The sequence below is a fragment of the Amaranthus tricolor genome, chromosome 11 (genome assembly GCF_026212465.1).
Source record: "Amaranthus tricolor cultivar Red isolate AtriRed21 chromosome 11, ASM2621246v1, whole genome shotgun sequence".
NCBI lineage: Eukaryota > Viridiplantae > Streptophyta > Magnoliopsida > Caryophyllales > Amaranthaceae > Amaranthus > Amaranthus tricolor.
The window spans coordinates 19,919,106-19,939,031 of record NC_080057.1 but is presented as its reverse complement, the minus strand read 5'-3'; the positions used below and the strand labels follow the sequence as shown (position 1 = coordinate 19,939,031).

Sequence of the window (19,926 nt, the reverse complement as noted above, 5' to 3'; positions counted from 1 at the left end):
TTAAAAGTTGCATAATAATGTAAGTTGCATAATAATGTAGTTATGTATTGTTTATATAATTAGTTGTTTAATTAAAATTAGAAATCGTTTATATAATTAGTTGTTTAATTAAAATTAGAAATCATGTTTGGCGCGTAAATTTATCTAGTGTTTACAAATTCTCGAATGAGATGGTTTCATGGTGAGACCATTTATATTAGGCTAGCTCAATATACGCATACAATCTCAAAATGATCAATTATAACCTTAAACTGAAATAGTTTTATAGGGTTCCTTGGATCCACAGGACTCTTGTGGTATAAGGTCTATACTCTATACTTATTATTACAAGGTACAAAAGTGGGTTAAAAAAATTTCCCTAACCTTCTCTCTCTTGATTTTTATCAATCTCTCTAACCCTCTCTAAAACTCTTTTCCCCTTGTTCTTCAAACAATCATTTGTAAATCCTTCATTAATGCTTCTTGAAAACTATTTCACATCATTAAAAACATCTAGACTAATAGTAGACATAATTCATATTGGATGAACCATTTAAATTTATTGTGTTATTTTAATTATTGTTAGATTTACATAATTTATTGATTCAAGAATTATTAGGATTTAGGTTCTTCAATTTTTCTCAATTCGACTAAGGTTTCTTATCATTGATCCTTGGTAAAATTAAGTGTCCTAGTGCATATATCACTCTTAAACTTCAATTGGTATCATAGCAAAGGTTTCTTGATGATTAATTTTGAGTTCTTAGTTGATGATCGGGTTTAATATGGCTTCCACAAAGTTAGACATCGAGAAGTTTGATAGAAATCAGATTTTTAGCTTGTGAAAAGTCAAGATGAAGGCTCTTCTTATTCAACATGGTGTGCAATAGAAGGTCATTCGGTTACCTGAGTTTGCTTTAGATAAATATCCCATAAAATTGGGATTATTCACAGTTAATCAATAGTTGATTATTATAGGAAAATCATGAAAAAGATGGATTATTCTAGATAATTTTTCCTAATTATAATAGTTAGACTATTTAACGCTATAAAACGCGTCTCCCAATGTAAATTGTTTCATACAATAATTTATTGTGTTTTAGAGGAGGTTGTGTGATGGAGTAAAAGTCCATTGAAATTAATATGAGAACAAATTGTTGTATGAGGATGAGAGGATTCATTATAAGATTTATACTACCTTTAGATTATGATTTAATAATCCAATTGTTATCTATTATTAATGATGTAGTATATTGTGAGTAAATGTATGAAAAATATTATATTATTAGAAAATAATTCTAAGATGACATAAATGTGTGAAAGGTTAATTATTAATGTCAATATTTTAAAAATATAAAATGTTATTTTGAAATTATCGAACCGAAAGACAATTCTTATATTGAGGTCCACCGAGGCACGGACCAATCTACGGTTTCTCAAAAATAGTTGTTAAAACACAAAACCTAAACTTAATAAAACCTTAATCACTCGAAGAAATACATCTCTCTTTCCCATTTTTTCCATTTTCCCCATTTCAATTTCTAGGGTTCATACTTCTCTTCCAGCGAAAATGGTGAACGTTCCAAAGGTGAAGAAAACCTATTGCAAAAACAAGGAATGCAAAAAACACACAACCCACAAAGTGACCCAATACAAAAAGGGTAAAGACAGTCTTGCTGCTCAGGGAAAACGCCGTTATGATCGCAAACAATCTGGTTATGGAGGTCAAACTAAGCCTGTTTTTCACAAGAAAGCTAAGACTACTAAGAAGATTGTGTTGAGGCTTCAATGTCAATCTTGCAAACATGTTTCACAGCACCCAATTAAGCGTTGCAAACATTTTGAAATCGGTGGTGATAAGAAGGGCAAGGGTACATCCTTGTTTTAGATGTATTTCTCTCTCACTTTTGTTTCAAGATTTGGATTTTGTTTACGTTTTTGGATTATGGTATTAGTTTTGAATATTGAATTACTTCTTGGGTTTTTGTGTTTTTGCACTATTATTAGAATTGAGTTTTTATGGATTCATGTGGTGATATGAATGGGTTTTCTTTTATTATAAGTATTGGGTTATCTTTGGTTTATTTATTAATTTTCATGATTTTCATTGTGTTGTTGATTGAGAATTTAGTATAATTTTTCTACTAAGATTTTATTGGAAATAAACTCTTTGCCCTTATAAACGAGGGTAGGTTTGACTGCATCCGATCCCTAAATCCCGTCTAAATCGGAGCCATGGCTCAGTTTATGGTATTAGAGTAATGGAATGTTGTTGTTTTCCATTGTGTTGTTTGTTGAAAAAACTTATTTGTCACCAAATTTTTTTTTATTTAATTTAATATGTCACTATATTTTAGGTTCCTTAGTATAACAAGTTGGGTTCTTTTTGAAAGATACTTATTTTTGATGCATAAACAAAAAATAATAACTTCCAAAGTCATAATTTTAGACATGGAACTTTGGATTGCAATGCTACCTTAGCTTCGCGGCCTTGATCTTTGGTGATAGTGATTGCAATAAACCTTGTAGCGGTGATGGCAATTTTCGACTTCTTATTTTTGCTTTTTGTATTGTAATGCAATTCGAGATCTTTAGAAAATGGAAAGGTGATACATTCTAGATATTGCAATATGAAACTCTTAGGACCCAAAATGGTGCTACTAAGTAGCATAGAACTTCACTTGATTCCATCCTCAATACTGGCATTGCACTTAGTTGTAAGTTGCACCTATTGTGTTATAGTTTTCAGATTTTCCGATTTTTGTTCTTATGCCATTACCATGTTTGATATGTGCGACTTGGTTCAACTTAGTAACGCCCTACGTGCATGACCGTGAAAAAAGCTGCCTAGGTCTTGGTTTAAGTGGCTTCTGTTTATTTGTTCTCTTACACTTTGAAGTATCGGTGGTTGAAGTGATTATTGGCGTTCTTCAATGCTGTGATCCTATTCTAGAACTAGTGTACACTAACTTTATTGGTACACAACTACACAATGATGTGAAGAAAGTGTTTTTGAGTACTTGACTTGGGAATGAGCTTGGTTAAGATACAAAAGATTATCAAAATCTTTTATGGGGATAATAATGAGTCTAGCGATAGGGAAGACAATGAGCTACCCTTAGGTTAAATTATTAGCAATGTTGTCAACTTTGTTTCAAAAAGCGCTCCTCCAAGCGAGGCTCTAGAAAAATCTCTTCTTTTAGTCTGGGCTCAACGAGAAACGTAAGGGGTGTGCTTTTTGCGCTTTTTATGTGCCAATCAAATATTTATGACACCTAAAGCTCTAATAAAAATGATTGACTAATAGAAATAGTACCGGAATCATAAGGAATTTCTCTACATGAAAATTATATAAAAAAATAAGCACATACTTTGAGTGTACACTAACAATCGGAATTCAGAAATGCTTATTTTCTATATCAGTATATTATAAAAATTAAAAGTAATTTAAGACATGAAATTTTTATGGGGTGCTTTTATAGGACATTTTGTGATCTAATCTAGTAGCTACTCAATCTGTTCTTCAAGTTGTTCTTGCTTGAATTGTATCTGTCATGTGTTTATCAAGCTTTCTAGAGACCATGAACTGTAGCTACATTCAGAAAGGTTAGAAGTCTATAAGAGATGTTATAAAGACATTGGTCATCAGGTGCTCAATTGATCACATTAATGATGGGGGCTCAGCATGTTTCATCGTGCTACTCATTTCTGCGGTAGGTTGATTATGGTGGTGGTGGTTCTGATTGTGTTGGTGGTGCTGATGATTTACTTTTGTACTGTGATGATGCGATGTCAATGCACTGTGTTTCTTAGATGATGACTTTTTGGGGTGGCTATGAGGTGGTTTTGCATGTTTTCGAGGCACCTTCTTATGGGTATGATGATTTTGTTCCTCGTGATGGTCAGATGCAGGAGGACTGTGTCTATGGTTTTGTGTTCCAGGATTTTGATGATTATATTGATCTTGGTTATGATGTTCATGGTTCCCATGATGAGGTGTAGGAGATTGATGCCCATGGTATGTTGTCCTGTGTTGGTGAGATACTTGCGGGTGCTGCCTGTGATTAGTCACATGATGATGCATGGTTGAAGGGCTTGCATGGTATACCGTTTGATGATTGTGATTTACCGGCAGGTGGTGTCTATGATATACCATCCCATGGTGGTGTTGATGGCTTTGTTGTCCCCTTCCAATGTGTCGTGGTTTGTAAACTGGCCTTCGTTGGTGACGAGACATTTGATGACCACGACCATGATGTCTTCGTTTATGATGATGATGGCCATGGTGGTGATGTTTCTTTGGTTCCAAATGCGGATGGAAAAAGGGGTGATGTCCAAAATACGGCTGCCAATGATAGTGGTAGTGTCGGTTGTGTTGTCTAGAAGAGTGATGTCCATTTTGCACCTCATGACGATGTTCTGACCCATGGCGATGATGTTTGGAAGAGTGATGACTATGTACTGGCGTCCAATGACGATGCTTTGAAGAGTGATGCTTATGTATTGGTTGCCAATGTTGATGCTTTTTCTTACCATGGTGGTGTCTATGATGTGGTATAATGAACTTGTGTGGTCGCGGTCTATGTTTTTTCGGATGTGGTTTAAACTTATGCAGCATCTTTGGTTTATGTGGTATCAAGTGCGGTTTTCGGTGTGGTGGATTGAACTTGTGCGGCATTTTATGACATGGATGACACGGTGGCAAAATAATCCTTGGTGATAGATGATATGGATGTATAGCTTTGTGATGAGGCATAAAATGTGGCAATAGAAAGAGTTCATCGGATGGAGGCGGCGAAAGATTCAGATGGTGATACGGTGGCGGTGTCAAGGGTGAATATTCCACAGGTTGCGATGCCAACGGTTCTTGTGGCAGCGGTGGAAGTTCAAGTGCAAGCGGTGATGGTTCAGGTGGAAACGCAAGCGGCGGCTGCAGCAGTGGCGGTGGATTGTTGGTGTTGGTTGTTGCCATGGTTACAGATGGAAAGGTAAGAAAAACAAAAGCAATAAGAAGTGAAACTAAGAGAGAATCCATTGATGAAAAGTAGTAACAAAAGGATTGGTTAGTGATTGGGAAGTGGGTGTTGTTCAAAATCTAGAAAATCCCAGAAGTTATAATCATGATTGGAGCTGAATAAATGGCCCTTTTTATGGAAAGCAATCTTTAGGGCAGGTACCCACAAAATATGGGAAGTTGCCTGAAAAAAAAGCGAAGGTATCAGCTAGATTATTGTGTAAATGTGAGAAATTGTGAAGTCACTTTTGTGATGATCATGTAAAGATTGCGCAGCCCCGCCAATTTAGACGACTATATGTCCATTGTCATTTGTCCAAATCCAACTTCTTTTACTACCAAATTGCTGCCAATAATACACCTGCTCATTGCTCAAGCTTTTATCATTTTGTTTCCTCACAATTATTGGCTCGTTTTGTGTCTCCTCATGAGACGAGCCTATATAATTAGTTAATTTCTTTAATTAATCACTTTAAAATCGTCAGTGATCACTTTAACACACCAAACATATACATGTCAGGAGACTCTCATTTAAGAATTTGTGCATAATCTTTGTATCATCTATGATTTTCTTTTATTTTTCATGGTTTGTCATACTCCATATTTACTAAATTTAACTTTAATAGTATGAATATTAATTTAATTGTTTTTCCTTAAAAAAATTACTTGATTGTAGTATGCTCATATTATGTAACTAATTAACTCATCCAGTCAATTGACTCAGTTTACATTCAGTCTAGGCAGATCCTATTGATTTTGGTATATTTTCATATTAGGGTCTCTTAATAAGTTATTAAACATTAATGCCACATTTTCAAGTTTTGATAAATCTTGTACAAAGTTCAACGTAAATCAAACGAGACAACTAAAATTGTTGTATGGAGCATTTTTAAACTCATTTAATTTCCCTTTATTTGTCTACTTTAAATTCTTTTACATTAGGAGAGTGTAAATTAGTTTTTGAAGTATATATTGAAGATAAAATATATTTATGTGAAATTTTATTTGATTTTCATGTGACATCTTGTTAGATTTATCTTAATGCATTAATTTTTAATATACAATTTATATAATTTTTTAAGTTGCGCACTTAGAGATATTAAAATTTAAAATTTACTTTAAAATACATGTAAAAGTAAGTTGAACCAAAAAAAAAATAAAGACTATGTAATACTTCTTTTGTTTTTTCGTAGATTCCAATGCAAATTTTAAAATCAAATAATTTTAATTGTGAGTTTTTTTAAAAACTTTAAGAAGTTGATATTTAAAAGCATATATTGAGAAAAATCTAACAAGATTCCACATGAATATGTTAATTCTTATAGATCGATGAAAAATCGTAATCAAAATCTGACACTAAAATCCGTAAATTCTATTTGAGAAGAAGATATTAAAACGGATGGAGTATTTTGATTTGTTTAGCACCAATTTTTAAAAAATATATATTTAAAAGAAAAAAAAAGCAGAAAAGGAGGGAAATGACTTTCGTTTTCGTTCTCCCTTTCAAGTTCTTAGTATAAGCTTCCCGCTAAGTGGTATCGGTTTCTACATTCTAGAAGCAGGATTTGTTCTTCATTTCTCCATTCTCACCTAAGAAGAGATCAAGAGATAGAGCCAGAGATGTTTGGAAGGATCAGAGCATCGCCATCGCCAGTGGAGTGCTTGGAATTAGAGCGCCTTCCTTCCAAGATTTACAAAGACGATTCTCTTTCCATCTATGGTACTTTTACTTCATCTTCTTCTTAATTTCTCTTTTTCCCTTTTTTACTATTTACTTTCTTAATTTGAAGAGTAAATCGAAACGTATTCGTCGTATTGTTCAATTAAGTTCTGCATTGGAAGATCAATTCGTTCATCCAATTTGGAATTTTCACTGTTGCGCATGGATCCAATCTAGGGTTTTTGACTTTCATCAATTGACTGCTCATCAATGCAAATAAGCCGGTTATTGTTGATTGTTCTAATATGGTGGGTTGTTTTTATATCCAGAAATGAGTTTTTGATTTATTTTTTCTAAGCTGTAATTTCAAAAATTATTAATTTTGGACTAAAATCTCAAGTGCCCATTAGGGTTTTGACTTTTGCATCAATTTGACTACTCTTCAGTGAAAATAATTCCGAGTAATTATGGATTGTTTGCATTTTGTGGGTTATTTTTGTATCCAGAAATTAAGTTTTTGATCAATTGAATTACTGAGCTGCAAACCCTAATTTATTGTTTCTGAACCAAAATTTCAAGTACCCAAATAGCTTGCCAATCCAGTAAATGGGGAAAGTTAATTCATCTTAATATTTGTGTGTTTTGTTTATGAGATTTCAGTGATTCAAGGGTATAACCAAAATCTACAGAAAATTTCTACCTTTTCATTTTCTGCTGCTATGTGTGCTAATGTCATTGAGCTGCGCATCTGTTGATGCAGAAGCTACACTAATGAAACTCAAAAAAGGTTCTCAACGTTGTTTAAGTTCCGAAGATACATTAAGCCCGGTCTCTCAAGATTCTATGGATGTTGAATCCAACTCCAACGCATTTCAGTATTCATCTAAAGTTCCCGGGCTATGCAGCGAGCTAGGACTGCCTGATTGTAGCAGTAATAGTTCTTGCGCGAGTGTACCTGTAAGACCTAATCAGGAACAAAAGAGAATTGGAGAAAACTCAATACACCATCTTTTTTCGAAGTATGCCATTGCTCATCAAAAAACAAGGTGCAATTAGCTTCAACAAAGGTTTTTCCGTGAAAATCTCTGCTTGTTCAAGTGATTCTGATCAACAGGTTCCTCAAAAGTTCATTTTGAATCATAAGCCGTGATCTCAGAATTCCGTCAAAATTTCTAGGCTTGATTCTATGTTTAGGAAGTTTGTGGCATTTTGTTTGTTGATATAACTTATGGGCATGGGTGTAACTTGCAACAATAGGGTTCTTCAATGTTCTTGTAATGTCAAGTTAAGTGATGTGCTGTTGATTAATGATTTCAATAATATAATTCACTTGTTTTCTCTTTATTCTATGGACGAGATATACTGGGTATAATAATGATAGGACGACGACGCCTTGTTTTCTCCTTAGACTTCAGAGTATTAGTTTACAACCTTTGTTGTGCATAGTGTTTTTTCACATACTAATATAGTTTGTGAACATGATGTAGAACGCTTAAGGTTTAAGTCTCAATAGGCTAAAGGGTAAGTAATTGTACAGGAAATATTCTCCTCTACATGAATCAATAACCAATAACCAAAAGAACGCTTAAGGTTTATGTGTTCAATTCGCCTAGTCTGTATACTCATGCGGCACAAGCTGCTGTGTGAACTGATTATGCTACGCGTGAATCTCTGCTTGATAATATAAGATATTGAAAAGTGTTGGAAATCACCCTAGTTCAGTCAATGCTCGTATGAGGACTCCATACTCGGTTTTAAAACTTGCGTTTTTTGTATACAAGTGAAATACAAAAATCATACATAATTCTCTAACAGAATCAACATAAATCATTTAAAAGAACGTTAAGCCAGGGTAAACAAAGCCTCAAAACTGCGCATTGTGCTCAATCAATAGAAACATACAAAACGATGAGCTAAATTTTACTCCCTCAGCCATGGTGCTTGAGCAGGCGTCCATTGACATATTTCACCTTCTTTAAACCACAGGGCTGCAAAACGAATATTCAGTCAGACTAGAATATGAAGTTTCGGTAAGTACTTCATATCGGAACTACGTAAATTACATCTGCATAGAAAGAGGGAGGTAAATAGAATAAAGGAAATCGCTGTATAATTGAACTTTTTCAGTATCACCACCAAGTAGTGTACCAGGTAGGGGTTTTGCCTAGCGAACCCCCCAGCCCGTCTTCATTTGCCAATCCGCAAAGACTAGACTAATAAGTAACTGAGTGATTTCAGGTAGTCAGGTATAACTGATCTTAGTAACCAGAAAGGATGAACGTCTTTTAGTCTTCTTTACAGGAGAAATGTGGTGTTTGTAAACCTGATACATTTGTTATTAGGCTTGTACACAGCAAGACTCGCATAAAAGGAGAGTTGCTGCACACAAATCCGATGAGGTTTCATCCATCCTAAAACCAATTGGTTATAGGAGTAGCCCATCAAGCTTATATGTTAGTCAACCTCTCTTTAATTTTCCGACGTGGGATCATATTTTGGGTTACATTTCCAAAAAACCTTCCCCACCAGATTATAACTATTTTCATTTGCTCTTGTAAAACATGAAGATCACCTTCCCCAATATTAAATGATTAAATCTCTTCGGCAGAAAAGTTTTTTGAGGTTAAATTTTACCCAAAAATACTCCTAACAAATCGTAGTTTCATAGACTAACAACGAAGCTATTCTGAAAGCCACAAGTTTTTTGAACCTTTTCTAAGAATCAACTGTTTGTGTTATCTTGAAAAGACTTTGACCTTCAAATACTTGTGTTTCCATTCACTAGATAACTCACAACAAGGCAACACCCATAGTGTAAAAATGCGGTAACGATCGCTATCGTGGTAATGTAACGGTGATGCGGTAACGAGATTAATGTGGTTATTGTAACGCTTAATGATCAGTTGAATCATCAGATATCCCTTAATACAGCCTAAAACGCGTTACAACGCGGGAAATATTGACTCGTTTGTTTTAAAAACCTTTACAAAGCGGCTAATGCGATGCGATACGGACTTGTTTTTACACTATGGCGACACCTTTTAGCTCATATGATAATTCTACTTTGATTTCCGGTTTGATGCGATACACTTTGGTTCATTCATTCGTCCATTATCAAACTTGAGAACATCATATATACTTGGTTATCAAATGCAACTTTTTAATTTGGAAGTTATACCAATTAAGTAAATATTAAAGCCATAAATTAATCAAGAAAGCCAGCCTCAGCAATTGAAGCATAGAAGTCATACCTATCTCACGCTTGCCATTATCAGGGCTATCACTTCCATGAATTACATTCCTGCAAATATTAAGCTATATTAATGATAGTGTAAAGCTGATAGCTCGTTAATATTGCAACATCATGATAGTGCAAAATTAGTTGATACGGTAATGTAACTAAACGGATAGGAGGTCAACCTCCCGGTTTGAACAGCAAGATCTCCTCTAATAGTTCCAGGTTCAGCTTGAAGAGGATCTGTTGACCCTATTAGCTTACGTGCTGATGCAACCACTCCGACTCCCTCCCAAGCCTAACACACATTGAATCCCACTTTTAAATATTGTATATTCATTGCAAGATGCTAACTTTTAAGGAGATTAAAAAGGCCACAGGGCAGTGACTATTACCATACAAACAACGGGACCAGATGTTATGTAGTCAATCAGCTTCTGATAGAATGACTTCGCCTTGAGATCTTTGTAGTGTTCCTGCGAAAATGAATCTTGATAAGAAACCATACAAACACCAAAGTTTTCCCAACTTTGGTACATCGTTTTGGATACGCCAACAGTCTATACGGTCTATTCAATCAAGACGAACATAATGTCTCATTGTTATCAATCCAACTAATAGCCGCCGTTCTTTTTACTAATAATCCTACCTATGTTACTCGGACTCTTCATTTTGCTTCACGTACCCGTGTCCGATCCTTGATACTCAGACATTGGTACAACACTTAGACACTTCATACTAGGCGTAAAATTTAATATTTAGACATATCTAACACTTGGACGCATACCAATATCTCACATCAGTTTCCGAGTCCAAGTAATAGATGCCTACACCAAACTCAAGCAAAGAGAAGGAGATGGGAATTGTCACACTATTATATATTACAGGGGTCTTTGAATGGAATTGAACCATATAGTAGTTTCGATTAATAGGACTAAGCGTCTAAGCGCCCCCCCCCCCCCCCGAACGAAATCAAGGAACAAAATATTTGCATTTCCAAAGTTCATAATATTATCAACAACAACAACAAAAAATTCCATCAAAATAAAGCCTAATTGGCCATCAGCTCACAATTTAAGCAATTATGAATCATTTCTCAGAAACAAACATATTCAATCACATCCAATCAATAACATAAGCAATAAATGTTGACATTAATCAAGTGAAGCAAGCAAATTTATATAGACAAAACACTGAAACATAGAATATCTAAATATAAGCAAACCTCAGCTAAATCTTTAGGGCATTGGTACATCTTCAATCCAATCAACTTAAAACCCTTCTTCTCAAATTTGGAAATAATCTCCCCTACCTTCAAAAAATGGGGGAAAAAACACAAGCCCACTTATTCAAAACTCTATCCAATAAAACCCAGAAATTGCTTTGACAAGATAGGAAAAATAAAAACAAGAAAAATGTCAATTATTCAAATAAAAATAAGATACCAAGCCACGTTGAACTCCATCTGGTTTAACCATAATGTAAGTTTCCTCAACATTTTCCTGTAAAAGGGACAAAAAGATGCAAATAAATTCAATTGGGCAATCCAAAAATACAAAAAGATGAGAAATTTGAGAAGAAAAGAGAAAGTAACCATGGCTGCAACCAAACGAGGAAGAAAGATGTGGGTTTTAGTGGGTTTGTTTGGAGAAAGAGGAGATGTTGGAGAATAGGAAAAAAGATGGGATTGAGAGTGAAATGCAGCTAATTTATGCTGATTATGGTGGTTGTTGCGGTGGAAATGGAGGGAACTTAGGTGGGTGGTGAGAGAGCAGTGAAGTGGTGGTGGTGAAATGCAGGGGCTTAATCCACTTGCTACTCCCACAGCTTCCATTCTTTTAGCTGCTTTGGTTTGGTTAAACTTTGGTTGTTTCTCACAAAACAATGGTGTTGGTAATTTTGATATAAATGATGAGGATCGTGGATGTGGAATTATACTTTTGGGGTTGTGCTTCTTGCCTTGCTATTTAACACTCCTCCGTTATCATATATTTTTGTCATATAGAACTTACGAATTTTAGTATTAAACTTTAATTATGATTTCTCATTAATTTATATAAAAAGAAGTATAATCTTAATTATATACTTACTAAACATCAATTTTTTAGAATTTTTCGTTCAAATGAAAACAGATAGTACTATTTTTGTTCAAAGTTTTTCCCATTTATCATTTAAGTTGTTCTTGTTCTTTAAAAAATATTTCTATTTATATCACAAATTTTGAACAAAATAAACTTTGTCCATATTCATTTGAATATTTTAAAAATGCTAATAATCCTCATATATACTCCACTAACTTCATTTTAATATTTTTATATTACAATTGATCTCAACATGTTTCTCACAAGCTTATAAAAATATTTTTTTTAATAGTCCCTATTTTTTCTACTTACTTTTTTTAATATTTTTTTTAATGTTTATGGTCCCTATTTTTCCTCCATCAAATTTATTATTTAATAAAATAATATATTTATCACCTAAAAAATTTTATTTTTCTTAAATTCTGTGAAGATTAATTGGAAGAACTTATTTAAGAAAAAACAGAATGAGTATATGCCAAAAAAAATTATCAAGCAACGCCCCTCTTCACCCTACCTTACTTTCATCCGTTGTTGAATTGAAATTCCAATTTTCAATCTTAAACCTCTATTGCTCATTTAGCTTCTGAATAAATTAATTTTACATTAATATTAATATTATGTTTGAATGATGTTGTGCTACAGCGGAAGCAATAATCGATAAACAATAATGAAATAATAAAGAAATTCAATGCAAACAATAAGAAAATGACACAAGAGATTTAACGTGGTTCACTATCAATGTGATAGCTACGTCCACCGGCACCGAGATCAAATAATTTCACTATGATCACAAAGAATTTACAAGATAAATTACAATCATACTCACAAATTATAATGGCTCTCTTGTGATCTCTCTTAATATGTGAATCATTATGCCCTAACCCGAAAATGAGAGTTTATATACTAATGCCTAATGAAAGGAAGTTATTACATAATAAACACAAAGTAACCGACCCGAAAAAGCATGAAGGAAAATGCTCCCGTGAAAAGAAACCGCCATTTTGCGAGCCGCGACATGAAAACAGAACGCACTACGCGCCTCGCGGGCTTCTTCACGCCCCACGCACCATGGTAGCAGATGCTTCGCCCCCCGCGGACCAAGCTACAATTCCTCCATAACTCTTCTCTCCATTCAATAGTGCTACTACTTAGAGTCACCATACTTAACAATTAAAAATTTAAAGAAAAGCCGAAAAAAAGGCGAAGGTGGAAGAAAGAATGGAGGCAATGAAAAAAATTACCCTCCCTTATTTGTTTTGAGGTAAAAGATGGAAAAGAGATTGAAATAATAGCTAATATAACAAATACCAATTTAGTATTTTTCTTGCAAGTATTGCTACTTTGATATAAACAAAATTTAGGGAATGCTATTCTCAAACTCCCTTTTTGAAATCCCCTTCCATTTAAAATTAATATCCAAACAAAAAAAATATATCGTTTCCCATCCAACCCCTTTCTAGTTGGATAGTGCTAGACATCCGAAATGTCTTAAAACAAACTCGATAAATTACCCTAGTTTCAAGTTCAAACAAATTGCTATCGACTATCGTCACTTTCCCTCACAAGTCACAATAAATGAACATAATGAGACGCTACCTACAAGTGAGTAGTGACATAAGGAAAGCTAAGAAGAATTCCTGATTGTCAAAATATCAAATCGTTAGATTTAAACGTTTTACAGATCAATAACCCGGGACAATTTCTGGATTCTATTCAACAGAAAGTCCCCTTGTTTTATAGTCGCTTGATAGAGCGCGTTTTTGGCGTCTGGACGATTTGTCTCCAGGACTCCTGCTACCTTGTCAATTTTACAATGCAGCTTTCCCGCAGCAATAAAACGAGACAGTTCCCTACCAGATAGAAAAACATTATTACATAAATGCTTTAGGTTTTACTGGTTAAATATTCATTCAAAATAAGATACACTATATAATATAAAAAGGAACTATTTGGGATCGGGTGTTTGGGGTCTTGTGTCCACATTAATTTTTACATAATTATAAGGTTGAGTGAATACCGGGTCATCGAGTATGTTTTGAACACCTCTAGAAACTACGATCAGTCAACCAAACAGACCAATGTAACATAATTTGCGATCACTCAATATGCCCTAGAAATAGTAAAAGAAAAAACAATGATAATAAGCTTTTATGATTTACGATTTGCAATTTGCAACAAAACTAGCTAATCATGTGACATAGTGATTACAACTAATTTGTTCTTCAGCATTAAGGAAGCGAGGAGAATGAAGGCCTCAATCCAACTAATCTAGATCTCGCGCATAAAAGATATAATTGATTAGGAACTTTCTTAAACAATTTTCACGTAAAACTCAAAGATACTTGAACACAAGGAGACTTTGAAAAGCCATCAGACAACATTTTTTTCAAGGAGCAGTGTTTATACGAAAAAAGTGTAAACAAATACTCACAGGTCAATGAACTCGACTGTAACACCAAAAGCCTTTGCCATTGCCTCAATAGTAACACTCTTGTAAGATTCCAGAAACTGCGAGTAAACAACAGTCCTGACCTCCCTCATGTAGTAACGGAAGTGTCGATGTAGATAACGGTCAAACTTTATCTGTTCTGTCAGGCCAGCTGAACAACATAAAAGGAAAGCTGATGAAACCAAAATTCATTCATATATAGCAATAAGTAAATGTAGGACTAAATCTACAGAGCGGACAGCGATATGATCAATGCTCCTGCAATCATATTGAGTATGCCTGCCTCCCTTCCCCTGATAGGAAATAAAGGTGGCCCATGATGCTCGATAAATCCACCGAAAAGATGACTAGTAGCATAATAGAGGTGGATAATGCAATACATGAGACACAATTAATCACAGAAATCAAAGAAATTACTCACCAAATGCTGAGAAAAATGACATGTACTGACAATCATAAAGAGAATTCAAAAACTCAGACAAGTAAGGAATCTTTCCGATCACAGTCAATATCTCAGGAGCATCCACTACCTGCAACATGTCCATGACCATTAGTAGTTTAGTATACACATCTGTGTTAATATAAAAATAAGTTAAAAAGGCCAAAAATAGCATAAATAAACCAACCAAATTACCTTTTGTTTCAAAGAAACTCTATCAAGGGATATAATACTGGTAAGAACAGTGTAGAATATGAAGGTATCATAAGTAAACAGCTCATAGGTAGTGAACGTTGAGATGGAGTCCAAAAACAGACTAGCTGCTTTATTGAAATTTCGGGTAGCCATGCAATACAACCCCTCATACACCTTCAAACGATTCTTTCTCTCCCAATCTCCTCCCTCCTCAAATAAGCTGGAATCAAGAAACCTCGCATGAGTTAAGAATTAAACGAGTACAGAACAAAAAAAACAAAACAATAAATAGTTGACAGACATAAATGAGGTACAATTTTAAGCATAGGCTTACTTTTTGGCTTTATCTATGCTTTTGGAAATTAAATCAAAGTCCATATCAAACAATCCAATTTGAAGAGTATAAAACACCAGATCCATTTTCTGCCCCACTGCAACTGTTTTGGTCTCTGTTACTTTAAGGTGTTCCAACGCATTATCCTAGATTCAAAAATGGTATGGAAGTATTTATAGAACAAAAGCATCAAGAACCCTGAAGAAGTCGCTAGGTACAATCAATCGAAAAGGCTTTCGCCCATCAGTTCTCACCTTATCACCAATTCTTATGAAGAACAAAGATTTTGCCAAATGAGCTTCTCGAACTTCACTTTCACCCAAGTTTTCTTCAGCATCAGTTATCCTACACCGACATAAAAAAAATCACATAATAGTGAAGCTACTATATCAATGTACATCAGAGTATTAAATACACAAAGCATAACTATGCAACATGAAAAACTACAAATGAACCAATTGCCCACTACTCAACTGCTTTAACCTTCCCCATCTCAACACAAAGCAAACAGCACATCAAACATTAACCATCTACTACATAAATTGAACAAAATGATCCATAATCAAGTTCATTGTCGGACAATTACAGGTTTCAACCAATTATTTATCAAAGTAACTAAGCATGTACCATAGGTTTGAGTATAAGATATCGAAGTTTTCCTCTACTACATAAAGAGTAAACATCTAGCACAAGACACAGCAGAATTTCTAATTTTGAAAAAAAAAGGATTCTTTGGTAACATCCCTAGCCTCTCCCCTGTAAAAAATTTATTTATGAATCTTGATAAGAATAGGTTATTGATAGGCCATACATGCAATAATATTCATGATGTGTACTATATTTGACCTTGGATATAACTCTTTCACGCCTATAGCATGAAAATAGGCTATTTATTTAAATACTTGTGTAACTGATGAAGAACACCTAGAAGGCAATGATCCTCATATGTCTCTTCTTTTCCACATCTAGAGCTTTACCATTACGATAGAGCCCCAATCTTCAGGAATTGGAACGATATCTATGAGTGTTTTACATCATTGGATCATTACTCTTCTTCCAAAAAAAATTAGAAAGATTTGATCATTACTCTTCTGCCAAACAAATTCACAACAGCAAAAATAAACTACAAGCATTACACATCATCTGTTCATTACTCTTTCTGAAAACAACTAAAGCCTCAAGCGTTTACTCCTACAGTCCAACCAAAAACCCAAAAGACTATGATACAAGATAGTTTAATACAAAACCAATAACAATTAAAACAGCATAAAATTGATCCATCAACCTTACATTTTGTGAACAAGATAACGTGCATAATTCTCGTAATTGCTCACATTTTGTAACACTCCCATCTATTTAAAGCAATTTGAACTCAGCAAAACACAAACAAAACCCTAATATTTCAAATTAACAGTAAATCATACCCTAATAAAACAAGTCAAAGAAAACTCACTTTTCATCGATCTTTTTAAGCTCCTCTTTGATATTTTGCCGCATTGAATCCAAAACCGACTGATCTAAATCCAAAACTCCTCTATTTGCAAGGGTTTCATATAAACATGCCATAGCTGTAAATAAATTAAACATCTCTCAATTCAAATCGAAATAGAACAGAATAAGAAAAAGTAATAAATTAGGGTTTATACGATTAAGAACTTACAGTCAGATTTAACGGAAGATAAAACCTCATCTTTGAGCTGAACTTTCTCAATATCTTGAACATCAGAATGAGTGAGAAGGAAAATCTTGTTAGCAAGTATAAGATGCGCATTTAGAGAACCATCTTGACCTTCCATGGCTACTCACTACGGAGTTTTCGATTTTTTTGTAGTTTACTAGCAGAGCAAAATTGCTACTTTGTTATTATGATTGCAAGCGAGGATGAGTTGGGTCACTTAGAAGGGCGGGTCGACTTGCTTTCAAATGGGTTTTGGGCCAGACTATTTCAGACTGAACGTTAATTATTAAATTTCGCGGCCTTTTTCATTTTGACGTCATTCCTTATATAACAAATTTTCAAGATTGCCTTTGGTTACTTTTCAAACCTTCAATCTCTAATATCTCTCTAAAAACTCTCTCCGAACACTCATTGAACTAAAACAAGCTAAAACTAAAAATCGTTAATTTCAAAAAAATGCTTGTGTTAAAATGTGAACATGCTCACCCTTTTGGCTATAACTTTTAATTGGAAAATTATATAATTGCAATGTTTACGGTATTAGAACCTAGACTTCAAGATCTTTCCAATGATATATTATATACCCAATTCCGATAACCGAGCGAGAAATGACGATCATTTAAAGTTTGTTTTGCTGAAATTTGATACATATTCAGTCTTTTGAGCATAACTTTTTATAGAAAAATTGTATTAATGCAAAATTTATGTTATTAGAAACTAGACTTCAAGAGCTTTTCAACGACATATTATATGCCCAATTCTGACAACCGAGCGAGAAATGACGACTATTTAAAGATTGCAGGGATTTTTAACATCTAGTCGCACGCGACCAGTCCACGGTATGGTAGTGTAAAACGCGCGAACGAACCGCGGTATGATCGCATAAAACGCGCGATCGGACCACGAAATGGTCACGTAAAGTGCGCGACTACACCGCAGTCCGATCGCGCATTTTACGCGATCATACCGTAGTCCAAATTGGGCATATAATATGTCGTTGGAAACATCTTAAAGTCTAGTTTCTAATGCCACAAACCTCTTGCATTAATACGATATTTCTATAAAAAGTTATGCCCAAAAGATTGAACATATATTAAATTTCAGCACAAATAAACTTTAACAGATTATTTGTCGCTCGGTTATTGGCATTGGACATATAATATGTCATTGGAAAGATCTTGAAGTCTAGGTTTTAATACTACAAACATTGCAGTAATGTGATTTCCCTGTCAAATGTTTTGGCTAGAAGAGTGATCAAATATCAAATTTCAACACAAAACGTGTGATTAGGTTTATTTTCCGATTTTAAAAAATTGTTTTCTTTAATAATTTAATTTTTAAATTTTAATTTAATTATTATTAATAAATTTAGTTTAGTAATAATGATGGTTGATTTTATAATTAAAAATAGATTTAAGGGCATTTTAGTAATTTCATTAAAGAAAGGGGTGACGACACAATGAAAAGGGTGGCAAACTTTAAGGATTGGGAAAATTTATATGATATTGTCTAATAGAGGAATAGAGGTATCTAATAGAGGAAAATTTAAATGACGACACAATAAAAATTTATATGGCAGCACCCTATACCACATTCATACTGGCCAGTGTAGGTATCTACAATCAAAGAGGAATAAAGGTAGACCAACGAAAAAGCATACGGAGAAAGAAAAAGCTACTGATTGTATCAAGCCATGAGAAGTAAAAGAGCAATAGATCAAGTTTTGAAAGCATTTTGGAGAAGCAAACGCCGAGTCGGTGTTGTATGCTGACTTCAGCCACTTTTCTAGAGAGTAAAGCCGACTCGGCGATATTTGTTGAACTTCATATAACGCCGATTCGGCACAAGGGAGAAGAAGTAACCGCCGACTCGGCGGTGAAGACTGATCAAAACACCAAATTGTCCAGAAGAAAAAGCCAAGTCGGCAGTTATGACTTGTTCTTGAAAGCCGACTCGGCGGTTTGGCATCTCAGACGCGGGCTTTTATTTTCAGCCGTCATTTCATTAAGCCTTAAGTTAATTAAATTCATTAGTATAAATAAGCCCCTAATGACTGATTAGGGTTCTTCTTTTCTCCTTCTTCATTTTTCATTAGATTTAATTACTCTTTAGTTTACATTTAATTTTCAGTTTTTAATTTTGTCTTTCATCATTAAACTTCCTTCAAGTATTGTAAGTTTCCTCTAGTACTTAATTTTCTTAGTGTTTAATTCCTTGTATTAGTTTTAATCTTTCTTTAGTGAACTCTAACTTTTGTCGTTAATCTTTCTTCAATAACAATTAGTTTGTTCTTCAATTATTGCCTTTTGATTTAATTGTGGTGTTCTTGGTATTTAATTATTGATTTTCTTGAATTTGTCATTTATTTCATTCTTGGTCATGTCTAGTATCATCCTAGGGTTTGTTTTTATTGCTTTTACCATAATTAGTGAGTAGATCCATTTTATAATGTAAGGGTTTGAACCTATAAGTCAAGTATGATTTGATTCTTGAATGTGTCTATGAAACTAGGATTAAAGTGATTGAATTGTGCTAATAACCTTAAATTAAACATGCTTTGTAAGACTAGTCAATAGAACTAGTGTGTGAGATTGGGATCGACTTTGCTTTAGGGTAAATTTTAGTTAAATTCTTATTAATTTGTTCAATAAAACTAGCGTGTGAGAATTGAATTAGTAGGGTCTAAATCTAATAGTTAATGAACAGAGCGAGAGTTTGAGATTAACAAGATCATATTTAACCACGTAATTAATCCAACTTTTCATAGACACTAATGAGAATTTGATCATACAAGACTTTAGGGGATTCCCGACACCCTAGATCTATTCATCATATAGCTTTAATCCACATCTCATTGCATTA

The 19,926-nt window shown here is 34.1% G+C and overlaps 4 protein-coding genes across 4 annotated transcripts; 2 read left to right on the top strand and 2 right to left on the bottom strand.

The window, feature by feature from the left end:
• The first annotated feature begins 1,432 nt into the window (after window positions 1-1,432).
• Window positions 1,433-3,301, top strand: LOC130827340 (60S ribosomal protein L44). The gene has a single exon (XM_057693022.1). It carries the CDS (start codon window positions 1,550-1,552, stop codon window positions 1,865-1,867), a length of 318 nt encoding a protein of 105 aa, XP_057549005.1. The 5' UTR covers window positions 1,433-1,549; the 3' UTR covers window positions 1,868-3,301.
• Window positions 3,302-6,471: 3,170 nt separating this feature from the next.
• Window positions 6,472-7,997, top strand: LOC130827277 (uncharacterized). The gene is made up of 2 exons (XM_057692944.1): window positions 6,472-6,713; window positions 7,414-7,997. Exons 1-2 carry the CDS (start codon window positions 6,614-6,616, stop codon window positions 7,707-7,709), a joined length of 396 nt encoding a protein of 131 aa, XP_057548927.1. The 5' UTR covers window positions 6,472-6,613; the 3' UTR covers window positions 7,710-7,997.
• A 373-nt stretch (window positions 7,998-8,370) lies between these two features.
• Window positions 8,371-11,835, bottom strand: LOC130827276 (nucleoside diphosphate kinase 2, chloroplastic). The gene is made up of 7 exons (XM_057692943.1): window positions 11,483-11,835; window positions 11,334-11,390; window positions 11,114-11,200; window positions 10,284-10,364; window positions 10,074-10,186; window positions 9,905-9,954; window positions 8,371-8,641 (listed from the first exon to the last, which is right to left on the bottom strand). The coding sequence occupies exons 1-7, from the start codon at window positions 11,720-11,722 to the stop codon at window positions 8,574-8,576; spliced, it is 696 nt and encodes a 231-aa protein (XP_057548926.1). The 5' UTR covers window positions 11,723-11,835; the 3' UTR covers window positions 8,371-8,573.
• A 1,517-nt stretch (window positions 11,836-13,352) lies between these two features.
• Window positions 13,353-17,259, bottom strand: LOC130827356 (26S proteasome non-ATPase regulatory subunit 6 homolog). The gene is made up of 8 exons (XM_057693048.1): window positions 17,047-17,259; window positions 16,840-16,954; window positions 15,641-15,731; window positions 15,387-15,532; window positions 15,053-15,272; window positions 14,840-14,948; window positions 14,401-14,569; window positions 13,353-13,819 (listed from the first exon to the last, which is right to left on the bottom strand). Exons 1-8 carry the CDS (start codon window positions 17,180-17,182, stop codon window positions 13,645-13,647), a joined length of 1,161 nt encoding a protein of 386 aa, XP_057549031.1. The 5' UTR covers window positions 17,183-17,259; the 3' UTR covers window positions 13,353-13,644.
• Window positions 17,260-19,926: the final 2,667 nt, after the last annotated feature.